The 21747-nt window shown below is 41.0% G+C and overlaps 2 protein-coding genes across 9 annotated transcripts in view; one reads left to right on the top strand and one right to left on the bottom strand.

Moving 5' to 3' along the window:
- Positions 1-9178, bottom strand: part of LOC110987500 (uncharacterized) — an 83064-nt gene extending 73886 nt beyond the window's left edge. For all 7 annotated transcript variants that reach the window (XM_022250276.2, XM_022250279.2, XM_022250277.2 and 4 more), the window contains exons 1-2: positions 9037-9178; positions 5849-5955 (exon numbers count right to left, since the gene is read on the bottom strand). In XM_022250276.2, the coding sequence (XP_022105968.2) occupies positions 5849-5951 (103 nt within the window). In that variant the 5' untranslated portion in view covers positions 5952-5955; positions 9037-9178. The remainder of the gene's footprint in view (positions 1-5848; positions 5956-9036) is intronic.
- Positions 9179-18028: 8850 nt separating this feature from the next.
- Positions 18029-21283, top strand: LOC110987493 (uncharacterized). Of its 2 annotated transcripts, none has more exons than XM_022250257.2 (4): positions 18029-18125; positions 18367-18480; positions 18928-19419; positions 20396-21283. In XM_022250257.2, the coding sequence occupies exons 2-4, from the start codon at positions 18384-18386 to the stop codon at positions 21184-21186; spliced, it is 1380 nt and encodes a 459-aa protein (XP_022105949.2). In that variant the 5' UTR covers positions 18029-18125; positions 18367-18383; the 3' UTR covers positions 21187-21283. The 2 variants fall into 2 exon arrangements, with proteins under 2 accessions (XP_022105949.2, XP_022105950.2); XM_022250258.2 differs by having other exon boundaries at positions 18048-18138.
- Positions 21284-21747: the final 464 nt, after the last annotated feature.

Here is a 21747-nt window from a genome sequence, read left to right as displayed (position 1 = left end):
TTCTTGGCTGGTAGGGTTAAGCGCAGAAGTACCTACTATAGTTGGCAAAGGCAATCGCAACTGGATAGGATCTGCATTTTGCAAACTTTTGCTACTGCAATGAAATGCAGTAATTGGTCAAGGATTTGTGAGAAATATCTCTTGAAAGTATGCAGCTTTTCTCCCTTTTTCTGAGTTGCCTCCAACAGTCAAACCAACCAGTCGGCAGTTGTGGCCATAAAAATGAGAACTTTGGCAGCCAGATAAATAATTTGGGTCATGAAAACTTCTGACAAGGTCAGGCAAAAACAGCCAAGGGATTAAACCATTGCTTGGGGATAGTCCAGTAAAAAATACTTGCACTTGTGCATGCATAACATGCAGGGGGACACATGTGTGTCGATGTTGTAGGCCTACAGCATAAAGTACATTTCGGGGACACCTGTAAGAACAGACATAACACTGCAAAGGTGTGGGTTAAACTACACTTTGTTTAAAGTTCATGACCAAACTGTCTTTAAAACAACTGATAGGAAAGAATAAGTACCCAATTTACGACCAGTGTTGGAAGTTTGTGAACCTATTCAGAAACACTGCACTGGGAAAGGAAGTCCCCAGCAGCCACAGGAAGTTGTTACACCACATTAGTCGGTTGGAGAGACAAACCCTGGACCCTATGGGGGGAAAGAAAATTGTTAGTTTGATATTAAGGATTTAAGATAAATAAACACAGGGCCTGTCATAATGCAGACACTAGTCTCCAGGGTGCTGATTGAACAAAAGCAGCCGAGTTCTGTGAAAGGAGAGTGCACAATGGGCTCAGTCTGGTACCACACACAGGAGGATGCCTGGGGAATGGAGCGGACACAAAAGGATTTCACAGGTACTTGAGTCCATACAAATGCCAGGCACCGATCAAAGGTCCAGCGATTAGGATACCCAAAACTTGAGTGAACAAGACCTTGATAGGAAAGGCACGGGCTTCGCCCATACACTGTTATGGTTCAGTGATACACGAAGGGCCTATACAAGAACCAGCAATTTGTACATGTATTATACAACTCAACATGCATGCTAACTGCCGTTGGGTTTGAATCCAAAGAACATTTGCTAAATGTTAACCCTTCGATGCTCCGAATGTGGCTCTAATAAATGAAAACAATATGGGGTAGGGTTCTCCCCCAACTGAAAAGGCTAAAATTACAGGACGTCAAGAACTTTGCTCTCACAGTTTGTGGCTAAGTGTAGTAGAAAGTAAGCCTCTAATTCTGTCTGAAATTTCTATGCAAACTAAGTAATGATTTTCATTTACTTCGGAGAGGGGTCTTTCACTTACAAGTTGTGGGGACATGAAGCTCTGATTTTTTTTCAAATGAAAATACCTTTTGCAATACTTGGAAGTCCAGAAAACACTTAATAAGATCCTCTGCCTTTAAATAATAAATCTTTTTCCATTATCTCTCCAACTTTAGGAAGTAGGAACCAGACTAGACCTGATCACAGTACATTTCATTCTGACCGACAATCCAGATTTTTCATGTTAGGATTTTTCACATGAAGCACTCCCAAATGCTGTTTCTGAGTGGGCCGGCAACCATTACAAACAGGGCTCACACTTCAATGGCCATGGTCAATATTTTGATTGGAATGTGACCAACACTCGGATGTCAGTAATGGCCCATTGTGTCTCATTACTGACGTACAGGTACATGTAGGCATGCACCACATCATGGTCCAGGACTACAAGTACTTCCCATCCTGGGGAATGTTCCAAATGGTGCTTTTCAGGAATTTGGTTTGAATTATAAAGAAGGGGACTAGGTTGAAATTGTGAGGAAAAGCTTTTCATAATGTGCCATAGAGTCTTACATTCTTGAACCTTAAGGTGAAATACATGTACTCTCCCCTCTCACAGTAATTCCGAACTTCTAAGCGGCCACAATTGACAAGAAAGAAGATATAATGGTACATGTACACTATACCCCTCCATGTTTATGGTTGGGTGTTACAAAAACCATTCTCAAAGGCAGCCTGATGCCTACAGGCCACTTAAGTTTTGCTCCAAAACTAATTTTCAAATGGATTTTTACATCCCTGTAGAGGGCATCATTGTTCAGCTTGTGGGAGTGGATGAAATGGCTCTGTTCCAAAATGCAACGAGTGAAATAAAGTGAATACCGCTAGGTTTGAAGTGGGCGGAATTGTGTAGAGCTATCCAGATGAAACAGCAAGATACAGAGTGGATTCTGGGAGTTGACAGTCCAGTACAATGCTTTCCCAATGTGTAACATAGATTGGAGCACTGTGAGTTTTATTTCCAGGCTGTGGGTTTTTTGACCTTCTATGTTGCCTTCAAAAGTACATCTGCAATAACATGCTGCCAACGTGAATCAAAGGTTTCATGTTTTATCCTACGCAGGCCCTTTATAGGTGTATTTCTTGCTGTGAGACATACCTTGCCCTTGGCTCAATTTTACATGTACCTACCTATGGGGAAAAAATCTTCTGTCAACAACTAATGCATTAGTCTATGGTACAAGAAGTGAGTGATCAGCCATTTTAAAGAAGTACTTTCTGTAATGTACACTGACAACATCTTGGCTTGTAACTGTTCAGCTGTTTTTTTTTTATTAAAGCTTCTACGCTAAAATACATACTGACAGTAGATCAGTTTGTCTTGGATGTGTCACATAAACATGACTCGCAAAAAAACACACCTCTGGTTTTTGTGCAGGCTAAAAACTACCACACAAATTGTCACAAAAAAAACTTGCACTTTGTGAAAAGAAAGTTATGACAAGTTAAGAAGAGCTAGATGTATGAATGAGCACTTATGGGTGCACACATGTACAAGTTGGCCTGGGGGAGGGGGAGCAATGATCTACATATATGCATGGCTAATTATCATAAGATATACCCTATCTGAGCTAACTCCTATGCCCTTACATCATCCCCTTATATTACCTTACATCATCCCCTTATATTACCTTACATCATCCCCTTATATTACCTTACATTATCCCCTTATATTACAGTACATTATAACTATATTATTTGACTATATTATGTTAAATATCTTGACAGCATTGCTGCAAGGTGTGCCTGCCATTTGCACAAAGAAAGCATGCAACTGTGCACATTTAGATGACAATCCTGTTTCTACTTTACACTACATGTAAAGTAATGTTCATGCCCTGGAGCCTGTACTACGGTACTCGGACCTCGGACACACCCGCTCTTGTGACCAGATCTCGCAAAGTACAGTTCCTTAAAATCAGTATAAAATGCATGTGACATCCAATATTACCTGTGTTTGAAGCTGTGCAATGATCATTGTTAGCCCTGCTCACTGGGTCCATAAACATTCCTAAAAACCATCTCAGCTCCCAAGGGAATGTGTACAGCTTGGCGCTGCCATTTCATGAGGGAATCTGCAAACCGCTAATCAAACACAACTACATGTACCACAGATCTCTTCTCTCACAGGTTCCCATTTATACACCTGGGTGGAGGAGAGACAACTGGGGGTAAAGTGACTAGCCCAAGGTCACAAGAAGTAACTAAGTAGGTGGATTTGAATCCCTGACCCTATTTTGGGAAGTGACAAACTCTAACCATTTGGACACAGACATGTTCCTTCAAAGAGTCAATACCTACATGTATACGGACGATTCACAACAGTGCACCTCCAAGAGTTTGCAACGCGCGAAATTTGTCGACCCTTTCCAAAGGTGCATTGGATCCACAAATTCCGCGCATTGTGATTGGCCAACGTGTTGCGAACTCTTGGTGGCGCACTATTGTAAATCACCCGTATTACAAATGATTATTTAATGCTACCTGGTATGGAGGTGAGGACAATCTCCATGGCCTCCAAATGACCTTTATCTCTATATTATAACGGGTTGTCACGTCTTGTCAGGAAGGAAAAGAATCAGACATCGAACAACAATGAGTGCAAAATGTCATCACTGACCTAAAATTGAGTTGAGACAGGGTACCATCCAGCTGGCAGACAGGCATCATGTTGGAATTGCTTCCTCTAATGTCAAACAATAACTGGGAAGTAACAGTTTTTTTCTTGCAATAAATCCAGCGCTTAAACTTCACAAGGTTCAAGGGTGTGTTCATTTGCTGTAAGGAAACAATTTCCTGGCAGAAGTCTGAAGATATTCACTTAATCCATCAACCAAAACATTTCGCCAGGAAGGTGGTTGTTGCTTGAAATTGGAGTGTGTGAACATTTCGGGTTATTGCACCATAAAAATGGAGTTGAGTTTTGGTTGGAGATAAAGGAAATTATTGCAAGGTCAGTGTGTGTCCTCGGGCAACCTCTCCACCTGCCCAATAAGCCAGAAAAGACAACTTTGAGCGGGCCGTTTTGTACAAACCCCTTTAGCATACTTGTTTCAATGCTGATAAGCTACACACATCTCCTCCCAAAGTTACTGAGTACAAAGACTCTCTAAAAAAAAAAAAAAAAACGGAACATACGTGTATGTGTAGCCTGGTGCAGCAGCAAGAAGCAGCAGTTTGAACAATTTGGCTGCGAGAGGGATGGCCATTTTTTTCCCCAGTCTTTTTCATCCCAAGATCAGACACTCATGAATCACAGTGCCTATCACTATTCTTACTTATTCACCACTGAATACAAGTAAACCTATCATCTTAGGTGTGCGTTCTCAATTTAGGTACATGTACATGTATTCACTCCATTCCAATACTTAGAGTTTTCCTTCATTTCCACACCGCAGAGGAAACATGTCAATACCAATGCCTCACGTATGCTGCTTACTGCAATAACAGCCTCCTTATATTCCAATGCTCTGGGAGTACAATGTGCCTACAATTGTACAAATATACCGCTAAATGTACTTCAAAGACCCGTTGAACCCTTTTTTACTTCAAACATGGATACACATAAATGACCTCAGCAACTCCCACACAATTTTTTCCTCCCCAGGGTGCAATTCCTGGGCAATTCATGATAACTTCTCTTTGGATCTTTGGCTTGGCACAGTATCAGCTTCAATAATAGTTCCACACATAACAACTTTCCCACAAATCACTGTCCCTAATGTAGAAGTTGTCAAAGTGGACCAGCTCATTTTACTGCACTTGTTCCTGACAAGGACTGTAGTGCAAACAACCAACAAGCCTTTTGCAAGTTAAATTTGAATAAAATCTGGTACACCGAGTGATCTGATTGCACATAAACATAAACTAAAGACACTGTTGCCATACCTCGTAATTCAGGGCAAGCTTTTGCATAGCGACCACCATCTCTGGAATGGGCTGGTTCCTTTGTGCCCTTCTTATCCACTTAAAACAATGTATTGGTGCAAGGCAAAAGCTTGCCCTGAATCACGAGGTACAGCAATAGCAACAGTGTCTTTAGTATGGAGAATCAAACTGTGATGTTCACATGAATTTAAAGAACTTAGTGTACCAGATTTTATTCAAATTTAACTCACAAAAGGATTATTCTGTTTAAAGTTCCCTTCAAGATCTTCCCAATGTGCAAGAATTCTGTGGCACAAGCTCCACAAAAACCGCTAACTGTTGGGCTCTATAACTTACACAATCCTGTAAAGTCCTTCCAAACCTCCTTGTGGTTTTGAAGGATCTAGAAGAGATAATGATAAACTTAGTCCACCCAACTGGAGGTCTATCCTACTAGAGATCTCAGTAAGTGAAGACAGATCTCCCCTTGAAATCTCCATGGCAAATTCCATGCTACTAATTAGCCCTAACAGTCCCAATCCTCCAATTTCAATACGATTTTACATACACCCTTGGGGGATATAATGTATCTTTGGAAACGAAGATTTCTACAGCAACATATCAACAAATGGAACCTGTGTCTTACCATATTTCCTAGCTGCTGTCTGTGAGGGCGCTGCCAGTAAACCCACGAGGCAGACTAGTAGTAAATGTGGCCGCAAGGCGGCCAGTGCTGGCCTCAGTTCCATTTCTCTGCGCACAAATAACAATACCAAGGTAATACATGTATTTATAACCAACTTGGTTCGTACAACTTACAGTAGTGACAATGTGAAAAGGAGTTAGTCAGTATTAATCTATAAGGGCATGAACAAAAAGCAAACAGAGGGACTCCGGCCTGTATAACTTTCTGCAAGGCTTCACTAATTTTTGGTCTTTGTTATTCCATACAAACAGACCAGTGCACGTAACAGGTCACAGTCATGGGGGCTAACCATGACTGGCAAATGTACTGTACAGTGTCAAGCTCTGTGGATTCCATTGGGTCCCACTTCAAAGCTAGCCAGTGGACAATATTGCTCAGCCATTTTATGAGCTCAGGGCCAGATTAAGCAGGTCCAAAGACCCAGGTCTCTGAAACCAGGATTCCAGGACTTTCTATTATAGCTACCACTGGGGCCATGCATTTCATGTTGACGTTAAACTGAAGGAAGCTGTGAACTAGAGAGTTTGAAGCACTCCCTAAAAGGGAAATTCTGAGAAGGATGCTACAGTTTTTCTTGTGTGTCAGCATGAATGTTAGTGTTTGTGTTTTACTGGTGCATGGCACACCGACATGTATGGTCTTTTGTGGACTCTCAAACTTTTCTTTAGTAGGCCCTCAATATTCTTTGTAGACCCTGGCACAGTGCCCACAGTGCCTGTCGGATACTCTCTAAATTCCAACGAGTGAAAATTCACTCTGTTCGGGTGAAAATTGGAATGAAATTTCTTCACTCCAAATGATTGAAATTCCACTCCACTGAAAGGGGCTATTTTCAGCCTTTTCCAATCTAAATTCAGACTGATTTTCACTCTAAAATGTCTTGTCCCTAATTTCACTCTTTCCGATTTAGAGAGTACCCCGGCCCTGTACATGTCTTAATTAAGAAAGCAAAATCAGTCCATTGCCATTAACAAGAACTGTGTATCTTATATTACATGTACATATAATAGCTGAAGTCCTGTAGCCTTTTGTAGGCAAGAAAATATTCTTCGGAGTCAGACAACATTCTCTGTTGAGGCACCTCCACAAAATACACTTCCACACGTGTCCATTAAAGTGAAAGTGTCAATTTACAGCTGTTAGGCAAGTCATGCACTGTAATTTGTTTGATAATCCCTGATGTATTTTGGAATAACTTTTGACAACTGAGCTCCAGACCAGTACTTCAGAGAGATCTTTTTATCATAAAATGTGAAACTGTCAGAATGATGAGTTTTCCAAGGTTAGCCCCCCCAAAAGAAACACCAGACAAATGTTTTGTTTTCTTTGTGCACACAAGAAAGGCTGCAGGGGACATGGAATCAATTGGGAAAGCCACGCATTGGTAAATGGGATCAAACCTTTTTGTGTGACAGAGTGCATTTCACATAGGCGGTCTTGTTTGAAAAGTAACAGGATATTCATAAAGTTGAATAGGCATCACTGCACACTGGATTTCATCCAGGATTAACATATAAGCCTCTTCCTTCTCACACAATGTTACTAACTGCTTTTCCATTACAAGCAATTTTTTTTAAAAACTGAATCGCCTTAGTGCCAACTGAGCCCATTTGCCATTGTATGGAAATGAAAAGATTCACTCACTATAGCGTTAAAGATGTGTAGAATATATGGTGGTTATGAATTCTGTACCAGAAAAAAATGAATATTTTTTGCCTGTCCTTAGGAGCAGGATAGGTGGACAGAAGGCTATATGACACAGACTGCACTTGCGTCTCAGACATATCCTCACCCGCACATGAGAATTAGAGTCCTCTAATAAAAATGAACACCAGTTCATATTGAGGAGACAAAATCTCTTAGTCCCTCGATTAGCATCTGTCACACTATTAGATTGTCACACTATTCAGGCCTCATACATTGTACCTTTGTTGACTCAAGGATAAATTCAAGGACCCTGACGGAACAATATCAAATTGTGTTCATCTTCCAGTGGGACAATTAAACTTTTGTGTCAAAGAGCTGTCTTTCTATAAATACACCGTTTTTCAACAACATGGACTTCAGGGAACTATAGCTTCTTTTTTTTCACAGTGTTCAATGAGACATGCAACACTTAATACAGCTGTGATTTGGCAAGTTATGCGTGCATGCATAAGACCTTTTTCAGGTGTTGGATTCTGTTGGATTATTAATCCTAACCACCTGGGGTGTACATATATGTAAAATTACATTGAACTGGGAGGATTTGAGACTGTTAGGGCTATAGATATAAGAACTCTTAAAGTTACTGTCAATTCATTCCTAGAGAGAGGAAAGACTGTGCCTCCTAGATTAATGCCCAAGACTTTTACAGATCAGCTTAATTTAAATCAGACAACTCTGAATGGCTCTTTAAGAAGAGTTTTACATTCTGAAAATGACACAACCATGAATGAAGATTACAAGCATGGGACAAGAGTATTCACAGTAGACATATTTCTATCAAAAAATTATATATTCCACCCCAGCAGAAGTCTGTAAGCCCCAGATCTCCCATTTGAAATTTTAACATTCCCACAGCTTCTGAACAAACTTGCTTTCAGTGCCCCTCGAAAAAAAAACTGTGTGCACCGAAGACAAGATTTGCCACCCATCAGCAAGTTTCCACTTGGACGTTCGAAAGTGGAATTCCACTCTACACTGAATAAAGTTGATAACTGCTCACGCATGCAGCCTAGCACTGCAGCAGCCTAGGTCGGATTAGTCACGGTTTGACAAGCATCAATCAAAAAATTTGAGAAAAAGAATCCTCATCAAAATCCTTTAAATTTTTTTTCGAAAACGAACCTCAAAAGCAGTTGGCATTGATGGAGAATTTCAGACCTAAGCTTCATCGGATTCTTATTCAGTAAGCGACTCGCCGCAGTTAACCTGAGCATTTCTACCTTCATGATCTGAGCGAGGCGTACTGTGGAAAAATTGTGGACTTACATATTTCTACCAACATGGAGAAAGGAAAACAGAAGCAAAGATCTTCGCTATACAATCTTTGCTTACAAGTTACATGTGCATCCACTGCATACAAAAAATCTGAGTTTCCCCCATACTAATTTCACCAAAAATAAGTCCTGCGGGAAGCTACTCACCTCGCTGCAGCTGGTTATGAAACTCGAAATTCTTCCAGCGAGCCGAATCCTCAAAATCGATTAACCTCGGTTCTCCAGTTCACACAATTTACGGACACATAACGCCACCATTCCAGTCAGTCCGCGTGGTCAACCTGCCAAAGTCTAGTATACCATTAACGTGCAGGCAATGTACAGGGCCACGTGCGTTGGTCGCGTTCATTTTGCGGTGGGGGCAGTCACTCACGCACAATTACAAAAGACTCACACTTTGCTCCAACGGACTATACCTTTGTTTGTGTATGTTCTTATAATGTGTTTAAGTTTAATGATCGTAACTGAAAAAAAGATTCTGTGAACTTTGCTTTTCATTTTTAATTTTGATAAACTCAATTGTGAGTTCAGATCTTCCCCTTTGTTTCAATGTATGGCCCAAAATCGTAACCTGTAAATGTAAGGCCCCCTGCCATTGGTTGAATCTTACGCACAACTCTATACTAGCATATACTCTGGTTCGCAGACGTAGACCAAAACAGACGGTGGGTCAAGAATCCGCCAATATCGCTACAGTTGAGTTTCACGAGCCAAGCCTAAAGTGTTTTTTTTTTCAGTAATTCTGTGCAGTCATAGGCAAGTTGTCATAGACAAATTGTCAATTTACACTGGTAAGCTGTGTATTGAATATAATTTTATATACACCGCGCACCAGGTGAAATCGACCAGACCAGTGGTTAACAAACAGTCGCTGATCGAACTTGCCCTGTTTTGACGCCAACATTGTGAAAATCGAACACATTGTTCTCGCGCAGCGCCCATTTTGTCGAGCCAGATCAGGCCTTCAACTTCAAATGACCGTATGGGCGCGTATTTGAGTTGAAACTCCAGATTTGTACCTAATATAAAGGGTGTATATGCAAGCCAAGTTTGTGAAAAATCAGACATGAAAGGACGGAGCATTTCGGGCCAGAATGAGATGATCCCGCCCAAAATCTGGTTCTTTTAAAGTCCAATCCAATAGCCGCTACGGTCTCAAGACAAAATTAGAAGGAATTCCCTCCGTTTCCGAAATTAGCCGATATTCTTCGAACAAATTTCGTCGGGAACTATGGATAACATCTGGGCAAGCACAAATAACTTCTCGTTGCTAATTACCCCACGTGAATCACAATTATGGAACAGTTCCTCAATATTTTGATCTCAATTTTTGTACAACTTTGATAAACCTAAAAAAAACCAGATATGTGCGGGTCACATCTAAATCTGATAAGAGATATCCTAGACATGACGTCACCTTTTTTAGGAGACAATGGCTATCTGCAGTACGGCAGAAGAACAAGCCTAGCAATTACTAACATTTCGATCAGGCAGCAGTTTTCGTTTGATTGTAACTTTTTAAAATCTCTGCCCCCCCCATTAACGAGGCGCTGTCTTGTAGGCCTGCTTCAATGTCTCCACTATTAAATAGGTAATTTATGCAAGTTTCACTTCAAACACAATCGCTAAGAGAGAAAAATAAAAAGGGAAAACAGCCTTGAATGTTACGGAAATGTCTTATTTCGCCAAACACAAATTTCTTTCACGTACGTACGTGAAAAATATATCACGCACGTCCTCGATACTTTCACGTACGAACATGATAGTTTCAGTGAAACTACTACGTATGTACGTGAAAAATATTACTTGTGTGGCTGTAAGACGTTCCCGTAGAATGCCACTCACTTCACAGTGTCTTTTTTTATTCGTTCAGATTTTAGAAGCCATTTCATTACTTTAGTTACATTGGTAGAGGGCGCTGTAATAACTCACCGTCTGTATTTTAAGAAGATGTCGAAATCCCAATACGTGAGTGCGCCAATTGCAGGGGTCCGAAATACATGGTTCTCGTTTTTAAAAATGGATGACCACATACGTAAAAACACAGCCGACGTAAGACGTGTGTGGTGGTAAAATCGCCATTGTCTTTTGCATGTGGAATTTAGAAACATTTTGCCGTGGCAGAAACGATGATGTACTGTTTTCTGTACTTGTACTTATTAACATTATTACATTGGGAATGGGGAGGCAGAAAGCTTCCCAAATCCGCATATCTCACAGAAGAAGTGCAAGAAATGCAGCTCGGGTGTTTTGAGCGTATTTCAAAAAGTGAGTGCTCAATTTGTGGTCGTGTGGAAACCCCACTAATGCTCAGTTCTTCGGAGCCGCTTAATTACAGTGTGCATATGCGAGGGCGGGTGCACAGATATACGTCATTTGTTGGTCCATCGAACCCGTACAAAGTTTAACAGGAGCTCCGTGCCAGGTCAAATTGGGGGAACTCACTCAGATCGAATGCAGGTCGGATCAGGTTTTTATATTTTATGATATTTGAGGTCAGTTTGGCCAATGCAACCCGGACCAAATGCGCAAATGGGGGGGGAGGTTCAGACTGTTTACTGGGGGCACTTCCAAATCGCCCATCGACTCGACCTAATGTGACATGGAAATGTTGACTCCTGTAAATTAATTGCTTTCCCTGTCCAGATTCAGTCTGTAATTTATTGGGTTCAGTTTTGCTTCAGATTGAAAAAAAATTCTCCTAATAGGCTGTTACTATCGTGTTCCAGGTAGTAGGGTTAGTGAATGAAATTCTTGATTCATCAGTGAAAAAGATTACACAAAAACAGTCTTTCATATTTCATGTTTACTGGCGATTTTAATGCCAAAACAATTAACTGGAGAGAAGAGATTCAACCTTCCTTATCGCGAATCTCATGTCATCGACATCGCCAACGAACGCTTCTTGACTCGGCATGTTTTAGAACCAACACGTCTTGGACACGCAGCATCGAGGACATCAAAGTGAAGTCTAGATTAATTGATCATGAACTTTAAGCTGTTAATTTCAATCGTATCAAAAGCAGACAATTAAACCCTGAGGACAGATTTATCTGTATTCTATCATGATACCCACCCCAAAGATTCAATCAAATCCTCTGAATTGCTTACTCCTTAGAGGGGGGGGGGGCAAAAACAAAAGTAGACAGGAATAAAAAGAAACCCGTTTTCACTCTTGTAATGAATACTTAATGAATACTTAATAACTTATATCGAACAAAATTTAAACCACACTAAACAAAAGATTATCAGCTGGGTCCATTTTATGGTTTTGAAAGGGGGTGGGCAGCATCCATAACTTAATTAAATAAAATGTTCAGAGTTCTGTTCTTGGTTAACTTGAGTGGTATTCTCGGTGTTGTGGACTCTTCAGGGACGACTCTAGATGACACACATAAGGAAAATGAAGAAAAAAAGGCCGGGACTCCTCTGACGTGACGCGTCCTCGTGTAGCAGGTTAACACTGCCAGTGCAGTGTTCCATGAGCTCACACACGTGGGACCATCTCCAGAAATGGCCTTCAGGATCCAGAGACTTGGACTCAAGCCCCAAAAGTCTGACGAAGTCGCGGTACCGGACCGGGCAGCATTAACTCCACTCCTCCGTCTACTTCGCGGACGACATCAGACCTCCATGCCTTAGGACGATGAATTCCCTGTCTCGGTTTCCCAGCGCGTACCGTAGGGAATACTCCCCTCGACAGCCGACAAGGGCACAATAATGTGACGCTTGTGGTCCTTATCGTTCCGGTGAAGAGGGATGAAAAAGGCACACCTCATATTTTGCCCCCCCCCCATGGAACGGGAATTTAACGCGTCGGAGATTCCTGTTGTTCCAAAGTGAATGTTGATACAAAATGATAATAACATTAATAATAATTTGCAGGAGACTACTCGCGCCTGTAAGGTCAAGTTGCCTTTGCTGTTTTATATTGAATTTCCCTTCAAAGCATTCTAAAGTCCTTTCCACAAAATATAAGTATATCTCAATACAATTATAAAGAAATACATCATTTAATTAACACATCATCTTAACAGTTCCAAGGCCCATTTTAATAGCACTATATCTGATATTAAGGCCTTTGGTGTGGATTTCCTTGAAAATCACCTTAGTACCTCTACCGGTCTAAATTGGAAAGCTTTGAAGTATGATCTCCAGAAAGCTAAAGACACTCAGAATTCCTTCTAGACTCTCGAAATCATTGTGGATAATAAAAAATAATGATAATTGAAAATTTATAAATCGCCGTTCCCATAAAAAAGATCAACGGCGCAGTACAGGTACAACTTAAAGGGTAGCTGCAATGAATTTTTTGTACACAATTTTTCTGAATCTTTGTACTCTTGTCTATTGTATGAAATTTCTTTTAAACTCCCATTTAGTTAAATGCACTAAAAAGTTTATATTTTTTTTAAAACAATTAGAATTAGTCATGGAATTGAGGGCACTGTTGCTGTGACATCATCTAGGGAAGACATGGTTTAGTGCATGGATGTTTCTGTTCAAATTGTGAACCCAGAATTTACCGACTGCAAACATTTCTGCTATGCAAATGAACAACATTGAATCAGCAAAGAAGAGAAAACTGAGTGCAGGAAAAAATATCAAAAGTGCAGGATTTTTTGTGTACAGACCAATATAACATTGAGGCTTCTTCCTGAGATGACATCACAGTTGTGCTCATGAATATGGAATACTCATTAGCATAAAAGAAAAAAGGCGTTAAAATACCCTTTAAAACAATGAAACAGACGTTGAAAATGATGTTAACCGAGGCTGAAAGGTGCATTTTAGAGGTTTGTAATCACAAAAATCAACAGCCACCCTTTAAGGAAATAATGGATATTTAAGTAATGAATGTCAGCACACTTAACTTTCGTCCACCAGACCGATTAGGCCCACTTGCTGACAGGTGATACATGCACCCGACTATATTTCCTTACCAGGAGAATACTATCAGGAAAATCAGGAATAAGAAAACTTTAATTTGACGCAGACCGGTAACTCACATTATCGGCAGAGGTATACACGTGAGCTTTTTTTTTTTTTTTTGTAAAGGTCAACATTAATAAGCGCAACAACTACTTCCTGGATGTTCACGAGAAAAAACTCTTGGTGGTGAGATTTCGCTTTCATTTCAATCATGTGCTATGCTTTGTGTAATCCTGAACATATAAAAGATATAAAAACTACGATAGAGTCCCAAAACGTATTGAGTGAAACATCCTGCATATGAACTTTAACTCCTCAGATTTCAATTGAAAGTCTTGTCTAAACACAAAGTATACGTCTGATCAATGCACATTTCACCATTCTATTAGAGACCACTGCTGTAATCGAGAAATCGCAGAACGAATTGGAAAGTCCCGGAGTTATTTATTATAAAGTGCTAGAATTCTAAGAACCACGAGGGACGAAAGACAACAAACTTTATACCCGGATCCTTCTTTCTATAGAAAAATACATAGTCGTTTGACACAGGTCTTATCTCCGAATGTGTGTAGCCATGGAGAAAGGACACAGAGGGGCTCATTTACGTAATGTTCCTCCAAAACATTTTTATGTTTTTGTGCATTCATTAAAGGCCGTCCATAATTATACAAAATAAGGCTCGCCAGAAAAGGACTTGAAAAGTATTTCAGAAGTTTTTGACCTTCAACTGTGAGTTATTTTGTACAATAACTCAGGTCTAAACTTCACAGTGATGCGCACCGTACACGACGTGTGCAAATGTCGCGTGCACTGACCGCAGACGTTGATTAGGGCGCCAACATACGGTACAGCTCTCGGTAGGTCTGTATGTACTTTCTTCACAAGATTTTGTGGAAGGCATAAATTTTGCTCTTTCCTGAACTCTGTAAGGGCGCTGGACCTGGACAAACGAAAGACAAGAGCAAAGACGAACGTCTGTCTTGGCGTTTCAAGGGCAACAGGGAACAGTTTACTTGTTCACTTCTTAGCAATAACGTCATTTTGGTGTATAAAAGCATTGAAGAAATACACTTACCAAACTAACGTGAGGTTAGACACTTTACATTCCAGCCTGGAAGTTACGATTTAGTTATTGTTAACGAAAGGCATGAGCTTGACGGGTAAGGATATGCGGAATTGTCCCTACACTGTGATTTAAGCACTTTGAGTGGTTCCACAGTGACATATAAAGATGAATAAAACAGACAAACAAAAATATTTTTGTGCATTGTAGTAGTGTCAACGTGATGAAAAAGGCTTGAAATACCAGGAAACCCTCCGACCTTATTTAGCCGTGTGTGTGGCACATCTAGATTATCTGGGTGGAGGTATTCTCTGGGCAGTGACTGCAACAGCCTGTCAAGTGAGGGTCCGCTCTACCGACTGAGGTCGCTTTTGGACACTTCGGGTATTCTTTTCAGGCCACATTCACCTAAATACGGTTTCATGCATTTTTGTAACTGCCCAAGTACCAATAACTTCCCGTGAGGACAACATGTAAACTTAAAGCGATATGCTCTACTATAGACATCAGACACATGTTCAAACTGAAACTTTAAGACGCATTCTATTCCTGAAGTGTTTTTGACTTTCTGTTTCCTTACTTTACTCGAGACATTTACAATCCTCCTGTATCAAACTGTTATTGTAATTTACCCAAAATGAAACGTTAAGGGCAAGTGGGGCTGAGGATTCGAAGAACAATCTACATTTCCGACAAGATGTAAAGAAACCCTTCCAAGAAACTTGTTGCTTGAAGGGAAAAAAGGGGTTCCGACAGGGCCATCGGAGTTTTATGAGAGTGGCAAGTGAAAGTTGGCGGACGATAAAGCTCTTGTGGTCAGGGACAGGATTGAGTGTTCGGGAGGTCGTAGCATGTGGCTCTAGGCACCACTGCTCCGCTGGCCCTCGGGTACCAAGCACAGCTCCGTTTGTCCTCCTTTGATCTATTCATGTAGGCTTGCTGTCAACAATATTGCACAGCTGGTAAGGGCTGAAGGTGTTCAAAGCATTCCCAAAATCGAAATTTTGGACGATAAACTTTTAAACATTTTCCTTACGTTGCAAAAGTGTGTGATACGCACTCAAGGTTTCGTGAGCTCCTTAATTTTTAGACCCTAGGCACAGCGTTTAGTGTGTCAATTGGATGGTCTGTCCGAAAACGAGAGTTGAGAGGAAAAGCTCCCTTTCGTCTTCGAATGGAATTTAATTTTGTTGAACAATCTTGTAAATAGCATATGTGGCAGCAAAAATTTCCAGAGGATAGGTTGAAACGAAAGCATCCCCAGTGAAAAAACATGGGTGTTTTGACAACCACAGCATATGGTCTCGCAACAGTTTGTACGTGTGAAAAGGTTTCGCAACTCAATAAGAACAAAATGTTCGTTACATTGTGGTTTATTCTTTGAATGGGAGTTGACAATTTCCTGAATGGTTACGTTTTCCCGCTCTTGCGGAAGCCTATTAAAACGTAGCGGTTACCCATCTGACGCAATGATACCCGCGCATCTACAGGGTCCAGGTCGGTACTTTACGAGGTGGGCAAGAGACTTCAGGATGGGGGAAATTCCTGGATTCGTATCACAGTTTCGATTGCTCTTTTGCCTGCTGAGGTAGCTACCGTGAATGTCTGTAGGCCCTCTGCTCGAGTGCCGACCTTAAAGGATATATGCAATGAATCTTTCCTAGACTCACTTTTTATGCATCTTTGTACTCTTCTTCAATTTGTGAAAGTGTTTCAAGTCCTTTTGGAGTTACGTCCATTGAAAAGCGCACTTTTTTAAATATTACAAATTGTTCAAGCCTTTCCGGATAAATGAGGGCGATGTTGTGGTGATATAATACAGGAAAGACATTGTTCATGTTACACACATTTTCATGTTCAAATTTTGAACGCCATATTTGCTCTTTGAAAACATAAAACTGGCTGACAGGCTTATTGCCATATACTTACGGAAAGAAAGGGAAATGTACAAGGAAATAAAAATATATTCCAGCAGTTTTCTGTGCAGAAAGCAATACAACTTTTCAGTTTCAGTGCCAAGGATGACATTACAGATTGCTTATGAATGTGCACATTTGTATTAGCATAAAAAAACCCAAAAGTTGCAAAATACTGATTAAAATATCAAAAACAACAATTGAAAATATAATGAAAAGTTCCAAAATATTGATTAAAATAGCAAAACGAAAATTGAAGAGAACTCTAACTTGAACACAAATCTGCCATTAAAAGGGCTCTTGTGAACTTATTGTATTATATGGTCCTTTTAAAGACCACCAGCCAAGACGCAGACAGACTGCTTCCCACTCACAAGAAAAATTACCTTGCAGATCTGTCGGTAAAGATCAGTGGTTTAGAAGCTTGTTTTATAAGCTGATGATCAATGGCTCGATTCCCACCCAGATTATCTTTGTTGCAAGTTGTGTCATCCTTTTTTTTACGTGTCAGCAGTTGGAGTTTTGATGACATTTTAGAAACTTATTGGGTGAATACGTAGTTAGGGAAAAAATCGTACCCAGTTAAAGAATTGTCGGCTTTAATCCCGCAGAGTCTTCTCGTTCTCGTAGTCATAACATCATGCTTTCATGTTCACCCCATAGTTAGGCCAAATAACAGGTTAGCAGTTCCTTGTCACGTGGCCGGTCATTAATGGTTAGCAAAACATGGGCTGGCTTCCTGTGTCAAATGAAAATGATGATTTGATCTGGTCCCGTTTCCTTGAATTTGTTCAGCGTACACAATTTCACTAACTATGTAAGATCACTCGTGAGAGGCACTTACCATAAAATGGCGAGAGGGGTGTTTGAGAATAGTAAAGTAAAAATGATTGAAACAAATCATTAGAAATGTAGAAGTCTTAAAATTTATGTTGATTTACTGACTCAAAGGATATCTACGAATGGCCTTTGGTTCGGGCCACTATCAGCGTCCACTCGCTTAATCTGGTCTTAAGACCAGCGTGTTATTTATCAAAACCTGTCACCCTCATCGCAGAAAATGGAACAACAATTATGGAGGGCGATCACGGTGTTGCAATGTTATGCAGATACATTGTGATTATCACGTGGTGCAGCGGTACCCGTATACATGTATTGAGACACGGGCGACCCGAAGTCTGCCTCTTATAAAGCTCAAGGCAAAGAGTTACTCTAGCAGTGTATCATCAGATAACTGCCCACAACTTTTTAAACTCAGTGCAAAACAGGAAACTGTTCTTCCAATTATATATATATCATAACCCCGTGTCTAAACACCTCGTGTAGTAAGTACGACAGGTGAAATACCCCCATCTTCTAAAGCTCACGTTTTCAGCGTTTCGGCGTCGATGACCTTGTTGAGCCGACATTGAACCACTGGCAGAATAGTCGCTAACAATATAACATCATCATATCTGCCCACTTGTGGCTTCCATGCATAAGAGAATTCACTGTTATCCAGTTTTAATACTTTTTGACCATATGTAGCATCTAACAAGAGTGAATCTTTTTTTTCCCCACCGACAGTATCCACTCCGACAACGATGAGTGCGGTTCGTGCCGAACGACCAGCCCCGCAGCAGACCTTGCCGGCTGGAGGGAGAAAGGCCAGGGAGGCTTTTTGGTTTCTGTGGAAAAAACGTAGGTATTGGTTAAAATTTTGGTGACCAGAATACATGAAGTCTTCAAAAAAGCCAGAGAACACTTTAACTTGGATCAGACGAGATGGAAACCTGTGGTGCCGTGGAAATGTGTGTGGTCAAAATGATAGGATAGAGGGCTTGATCTTTAAATCTTTCTCAAATGCAAATTGCATGTCTTGAACTTATCACTTTGAAAAATACCTGCACAAAAACTAAAAGTAAATACGTTCAGACTATTCTCTAAAAATTGCACTTTGAAGTTCTGCTACCTATCACCTGCTCCCAAACTTACCATCTTTTATTTCAAATGTCGACATTTATCTAACCCCGTTTCCACTTCTCCACAATTAATTTTTCATACTTTTCCATAGAAACTGGAAGCTTCTGACAGTATTGCCAATTTACACATGCAGTTCTACACGTACACTCTTTTTTTTTTTTGCAGTGAAATGGCTGGAGGATATGCGTCATCTGTCCAGTTGTTGGAAAAAACCATTCCCGGTTATCGGCCAGGGAACTTTTATTTTCAACGCTGATAGACGCTTTCAGCCGTTCTACATCTCCGTCGAGGACGCAGAAGATGAGTACCCGATGATCGCATTGTACGTGGGCAACGACTGCGCGTCTTTCATCATTCAACGCAAGCGCGACCGATGCCCAAAGGAGCTCAAGCGAATCGACCAGGCGGGATGCGGGGTGGAGGAAGGGAAAGTGTCCTACTGGTACAGCTACGACCGCGACAACCTGGTGCTGAAGTATGGCAAGGGATACCGGATGGAGGAGACCACGCTCATGACGCATGACTTTCTGGCGAAAGCAAAAAACCCAAGGGAGAGAGAGCGCATGAGGCAAGAGATGCACGAGCACTTGTTCCGACCAGATAGAAAGAAGTTCGTCAAGTTGTATAATGAAATGGTCAGAGGACAGTTTGAATGTCGTGAGTAAATATATCTTTATCTTGACACCACAAAAAATACCATACACTGTTTGTTTCGCCCGTCCCTCTCCCCTGCAGGGAACAATCAGGCTCACCACCTTCATTGTTGGCACCAGATAGAAACGCAACAGATATTGGACGGCATTTTCTACGTTCCACATTTGTCACCCATTGTACTTTATAGATCTAGACCAATTTATCATCAAAATTTCAAATAGAAGCAAGAACAGATCTAGAATGATAACAAAAATGGTTAATGGAGACCTATTGACTCTCCTTTTTGCCAAAAGGCTTATTTTTTTCCGTTAGCCTTAACCGCGTGGTAATTTATGTAACCAGACACAAATGCGCACATGCATTTTCTATAAGTTTCATAAGCTCTTTAGTTTTCGTTCTGCTTTATAGACTAATCTGGTTAGACGCCATAACTGCGGTGGCACCACACTCACACGCACAAAGCTTGACGTGCACGTGCATTTGGCAAATCACGACACCCTGTTGGTCGAAGAGGCATGTAACGCGCGCGTACTACCTGTCCACGAGTGTTGTGCCACCATAGTAATGGTTTCTAATTCTGGTGGTCGAATTACACTATAAGATTGGTAAATAAGATACAAAGCAGATCCGACACATTTGGATCTTTTCGAGGAAAATCTTCACAAATTTTGCTCGTTGCGGGGATAGGGACACGTCGCTCGTTCTCATCGCGCTGATAACGTCAACAATTTCCTTCCTGACCCGTTTCTTTGAATTCACATTTTATCTATACACTGAGGTCACTGAGGTCAACACCTATAGCCGGGTGGCCACAATGCTTTGCAATGGATATTCTTCTTTACCGAACATATTTTGAAAGATACATGTAACATTTCTAGTTATGATGTTTCTGTGGACGCTTACTTGAACACTTTTGTTTGTCATTACTTTAATTTTGTATCCTGAAATAATGACGTTATTATTGTGTATACATCTCCAGCTAATTCGCAAGTAGAGGGAGTCGATGTGTTGGAGCCGCTGGTGGAGTTTGACAAAGAGCCTTTCATCTGCAACCTGCCGCCGATGGTTCTGGACAGTTCAAAGGTCAACCTGTTCACCCTGGACAAGGGTGATTACACTTTCTCGGCGAGTCTGCCGTCTGCTTGCAAGGAACTCTACTCAAATGTGGTGGGCTGCGATCTGAATTATACCGAGGTAGAAGGGGAGAAGGTGCTGCTGTCGGATGCGATCCGATACAGCCTGGCAAATGGCGTTCTGAAAGAGAAGATCGAAAGTAAAGTAGGTGAGCTGGGAGATGATCCCAATGAAACGTACTTGCGTGTCACTCTGGGCCACAGTCTCGGAAAATCTCCAGGAATCCCGTATGTGCTGGAGATTTGGCCCGCAGGCCACTACAGTCCCATCCACAACCACGGCAACGCCAATGCCGTCATCAAGGTCCTATTCGGGTCTATTACTATCGATATCTTTAACAAGCAGTCGCCCACCAGTTCCCACGATCCCTTGCTAACCTTTGAGGCGAGCGCGGGAAATGTCACTTGGCTGGACCGCAACTGGTACCAGACCCACAAACTTCGCAACCCTTCCAATGATTACTGCGCTACAATTCAGTGCTACAAATATGACGCAGGCGACACTGCGCATTGGCCCGATTACGTGAGCGAACACGAAACAATAGATGAGTTCTACCCAAATTCCGATTTTGACTTTTGTGAAATGCGTGAGAAAGTCATGACCGAATACAAACATTATATCTTCAACTATTTTTAGGCTCCGTTTCGAGAAGAAAGAGAAAGAGAGAATAGACTTAGTATACATTGTTTGGTGACATTTAAAAATGGTTGCCGTGGGTCTGTTCTGATGCATTTCTGGAGTAATATCTCGATCATGCAGAGTGACTTTAATTAAATTCATTGACGTATCCAAGGTAATTAAGTTAGTCAAGTTTATACATATAAAAAATATTTCATTAAAGGTCTTTTTTCAAGATTGTTAACTTCGATCCAATACGCTAATTGTAATTTAGCTTGTGTTTTGTTAAGTTGACGTGGGTTTGACTTTCAATTTGGTCTGATATGATTGACAATAACTTGCTTCTGTAGACATTTCTTATGTTTTCAAACATTGCTGTCATTCTGTACGGCTAGGCAAGGTTAGCAGTTTACTCTTAGTTGGCCATTATGTGGCCTTAAAATACTTTTTTATTTATCTCACCAGTCTTGACAGCAGAGGTATTTTCATTGTATTTAATTGCAAGTACTGATGTGAGATACTTCGTCAATTTCGTCCTGTCTGCCAGTTTACCAACGTCTGTGACGTAGGAGGGGGAGG

The sequence above is a fragment of the Acanthaster planci genome, linkage group LG03 (assembly GCF_054643075.1).
Source record: "Acanthaster planci isolate LZ-2023a linkage group LG03, COTS_SCS, whole genome shotgun sequence".
Taxonomy (NCBI): Eukaryota; Metazoa; Echinodermata; class Asteroidea; order Valvatida; family Acanthasteridae; genus Acanthaster; species Acanthaster planci.
The sequence above is the reverse complement of the archived record's forward strand: the minus strand, read 5'-3'. Positions and strand labels throughout refer to the sequence as shown.